General features: G+C 39.6%; 2 protein-coding genes across 3 annotated transcripts in view; one reads left to right on the top strand and one right to left on the bottom strand.

Annotated features, from left to right (window-relative positions):
* Window positions 1-2,390, top strand: part of LOC111810138 (endonuclease MutS2) — a 23,955-nt gene extending 21,565 nt beyond the window's left edge. Inside the window, exons 17-20 of the mRNA XM_023696723.1 lie at window positions 687-790; window positions 1,124-1,194; window positions 1,592-1,896; window positions 2,023-2,390. Of these exons, the coding sequence (XP_023552491.1) occupies window positions 687-790; window positions 1,124-1,194; window positions 1,592-1,896; window positions 2,023-2,177 (635 nt within the window). The 3' untranslated portion in view covers window positions 2,178-2,390. The remainder of the gene's footprint in view (window positions 1-686; window positions 791-1,123; window positions 1,195-1,591; window positions 1,897-2,022) is intronic.
* Window positions 2,391-2,475: 85 nt separating this feature from the next.
* On the bottom strand, window positions 2,476-3,701 carry LOC111810141. 2 transcript variants are annotated; one of them, XM_023696728.1, is made up of 3 exons: window positions 3,448-3,701; window positions 3,119-3,363; window positions 2,476-2,539 (listed from the first exon to the last, which is right to left on the bottom strand). In XM_023696728.1, the coding sequence occupies exons 1-3, from the start codon at window positions 3,607-3,609 to the stop codon at window positions 2,524-2,526; spliced, it is 423 nt and encodes a 140-aa protein (XP_023552496.1). In that variant the 5' UTR covers window positions 3,610-3,701; the 3' UTR covers window positions 2,476-2,523. The 2 variants fall into 2 exon arrangements, with proteins under 2 accessions (XP_023552496.1, XP_023552495.1); XM_023696727.1 differs by lacking the exon at window positions 2,476-2,539 and having other exon boundaries at window positions 2,711-3,363.
* Window positions 3,702-3,799: the final 98 nt, after the last annotated feature.

Raw genomic sequence — 3,799 nt, 5'->3', positions numbered from 1 at the left:
GGGGGGGGGGGTCTTGGAAGGCTCTCCTATCCTATTCCTTTCTATCCACTCAAAATAGCTGCACATGAATTGAGCCATAGAATCTTCCATGTTATTTGCAGTTTTGACCAAAAAAACACCTGAAAGACCATTAACTGAGGTATTATATTCTGAACCCAGCTTAAACAAAAGGCGTCCAGAAACCTGGACCATAGGGAGGAGGCCATAGGACAAAGAAAAGAATAAGCGATTCACGCCCTTCAAGCGTTTCCTGCTCATAGGGTACCAGCTGGGGGCTAAGGGCTACAAGGGGACCCTAAATCTCCAAAGGATTTTGGTAAACTGGCTAGGAAAGCACGGGCATGCGTTTGAAAAGGACGGTGAAGTGGGTTTCACAGAAAATCGCCCACTCTTTTCAAGGTTCCACACTCCCCGGTCTACCAAATTATAAAGGTAGATAGAGTTTAACATGGCCATGAACTCAAGCCACTCATTAACTTCTCTGTCAAGAACATGTATTCTAGGACAAAATAACATAAATTATACAGTTCAAGATCAAAGTCTTCATGCACGGGAAAAATGATTTTCAAGTTTCAGTTATGGTGCCTACTTTTTGAGTAAACCAATTGCTTCTTGTGCCTTAGATTCTGCAATTCTTTTTTCTCTCAGCAAACCTAATACCAAAGGAGGCGAAATTATGTTTGCAGGACGTTCAAATGCTATTAATATAGCTGAAAGGTTAGGGGTGCCTAGTTCTGTTGTAGATGATGCTCGGGAACATTATGGTGCGGCAAGTGCACAGATAGATGAGGTAGAATGCACCATATTTGCAAATTTGTACCTTGCCTTTTAATTTATTGAAGCATCATGTGAAGAAAAGTTCATGGGTTTTATCATTGTCAATATTTTGTTGCATGTACCAATTTAATACTTTCTTATTTTTTTATTCAATGTTATTCTTTCCTTAATTTTGTTTTCTTTTTTCTTAAAAAAAAAAAAGAAAGAAAGAAAGAAAAAAGCTGAAAGATAGTGCTCGCTTCTCCAGTTAGCAATAGCAGTAGCAAATTTTGATTCCTTAGTCCATTGCTTCTCAAGCATATGTTATGCTACATTATTTACAATTTTATGTTACATTATCTTGCAGGTCATACTCGATATGGAATGTACAAAGAAAAAGTATGGGGACCTCTTACAAGAAGCTCAAAATAATTTGACGTGAGTCTCTTAGTAAAAGCAATTTTATGGAAGCAATCTCAGTCCGACCTAGTATGTTCTAGTAATATTATAGGCCTTGTTCACGTCTTTTTTGCTCATTAAGTTGTGATATTTTTTAATTCGTATAGTTGCTGAAATTGTGGTCTCAATTTTCTTTATCATGGCTATTATTAACCGTATAAAGCAATTTAACAAAGAAAAGAAAAGTGTAATGTTGTCCCATTTTAATGTGAAGGGGAAGATATTTGGAGAAGGGGTTGAAATTTTTCTCATTGTGAATTGGTTTTGAGATGGAACACCATGCTTATTTAATTATGTTTTTCTCGTTTTCAATAGAGGGTGCCCTTCAGCTTGTGCATTCATTCATCTTTTAATCCATCCGTATTTGTGTTCATAGGGACTCGAAGAATCTTTACGAAAAGTTGCTGCTTGCTAGAAGAAACATTATTGAACATGGCAGACAACAGAGGCTTAGAAAAGTGCAAGAGGTATCCCGGGCAGCAGCAACGGCTCGTTCTAACCTTCACAGAAAAGTACGAGAACTGCGTGCGTCCGCAATTGAATTCTCCCCGCCCTCTGCCATTGATAGTAGGCAACGTGCAGTAAAAAACCCTAATACGCTAGATACAACAGGACAAAAGAATTCGATGGCATTGGATACGCATCTCTCTTCAACCGGCGACATCAATCAGCCACGATCAGGTTTGTGGAAGACTCAAATTTTCTTCCTAGTAGAAGCTTCTATGTTGTTGTAAGTTTTGATATTGATCTTCCGTCAAGGGAGTTTTTCGTTACCATATCTCTTGAGTTTTGTCCGTATCATTACAGAGGAGCCTGAGTTTCCCACTGTTGGTGATACTGTGTACGTTTCTTCCTTTGGAAAGAAAGCGACAGTTTTAGGTGTAGAGCCATCAAAAGACGAAGTAACCGTTCGAGTTGGTAGCATAAAGTTGAAGCTGAAGTTCACCGACATAATGAGATAATCAGTCCGACCTAGCATACGTTAATTCTGTAAAATTAACCAACTTATTATCTCTTTTCTCTTTGCTATTGATGACAGGAGTTATCTTCCTGCAAGATTCATGGGGGAAGCTAAGGAAAATGTATGAATTAAAACCCAAACCCACAGTGTTGAACTGGCCTACACAAGTTACTGGTACACTATGCAAATTACGAACAATGTGAAAACTTAAAAAGTGAGTGATCATTGTCGAAGAGTGTTTGCTTATAAAAGCTTCTCCTGGTTCTTCCATGTGGCGCCATGCCGGAAGTGGTCTCCAGAAGAATGTGAAACGCTTAGTTTCTCCTGATGAACCCAATTCCAAAAGACTACACTGTTTTGTTCCTATTTTTTTCAAACAAAATAAAAAATTTTAAGAGACCTTGAACACATAAAGTTGCATGGTGGGTTACAAGTGCAGGTGAGTGGATTTGGCACCTCAAAGATATTTCAACAAATAAATTAAACAGCGACAGACGTCCTCCACGCCTCTCTTATGGAATGCGGTGGAACATCTGTTAGGAAAAACAAACTCAGAATTGAATGCGTGCTTGACACCCTCTAGAAAAAGACAAGAGTCAGTTTCATTGGAAAAGAAAAAGAAATTATTTCCCAATTTCCTCCTCCTCGTCCCTTTGAGGGACGTAATCCAAATTCCCATCAGCCCAACAGAATTCAAAGGCGACATCAAGAAAATAAAGCATAAAAACAAGGAGTAAGGAAGATGAGAACATAGGAATAGGTCCAAAGATCCACAAAAGTAGAGGAAATGAGAAGTAGAAGGCACGCAATCCTAAGGACCAGAAATAGCTGCCTCTATTCACTGTGGTGGCGACGTATTCTGCCGTGAGGCGTCGATGGTGAGCGTGGGTTGAAATGTTTTTGAAGGGCGTATTGATAAGAATGCTTGCATGACTGTAATACCTGATGGACTGAACGTTAAACAAAAACGCCACCAAAAAGCACACCAAAATGGCGAAGAACTTGATAGAGAAACCGAACACGCTTTTGTCACCAAGTACCACTAATGGGGACTCACTGTGGCCGCCACTCGTCACTAAGACGGCCATGAGAGAGCAGAGCATTATAGCCGTCGATGCCAAAAGGGTGGACGCCATTATATTGTTCCTCAGCGTTTGGACGGCAAGGACGCCATTCTTTGACGCATCCTGATACCACTTCGAATTTTAGTTTCAGCGTATGAAGGCGAAAAGAAAAAATAAAAATAAAAAGAATGGTAGTCTGAATCGGACCTCCATCATAGCACGAACCCACAAACGACGATTGATGGCGTTGATGCCAATTACAGTCTTGTTGGGATGTCTGACGATCCGATAGAAAAGCCATACGTGATAGGCAACCATGACACCGAGCCCAGATGACACCAATATGTAGTCGCTAATCTTTTTCTCCATTTCCTTCTCCCAATCCAATGATACAACTGCTAGGCCTGCACGCCTTTTCCTTGGAGATCAAGTGTGGCGTTTTATAAGCACAGTCCCCTCAAAAAATGTGAAATTTGTAATATGAAATAATTGTTTGTATTGTGTATTAAATGAAAGAAAGAGTTTCCTGAATTGGTTCTCTTTTTTTTTTTTTTTAGTA

This window comes from Cucurbita pepo, chromosome LG14, assembly GCF_002806865.2.
Source record: "Cucurbita pepo subsp. pepo cultivar mu-cu-16 chromosome LG14, ASM280686v2, whole genome shotgun sequence".
Lineage (NCBI taxonomy): Eukaryota > Viridiplantae > Streptophyta > Magnoliopsida > Cucurbitales > Cucurbitaceae > Cucurbita > Cucurbita pepo.
This window is presented reverse-complemented; position numbering and strand designations above follow the sequence as displayed.

Excerpts from the sequence above, each read along its gene's own strand:
- LOC111810141 (XM_023696727.1), bottom strand. The coding sequence starts at position 3,609 with ATGGAGAAAAAGATTAGCGACTACATATTGGTGTCATCTGGGCTCGGT. Across the intron at positions 3,364-3,447 it reads GGGTTCGTGCTATGATGGAG|GATGCGTCAAAGAATGGCGT; the intron begins GTCCGATTCAGA and ends AAGTGGTATCAG.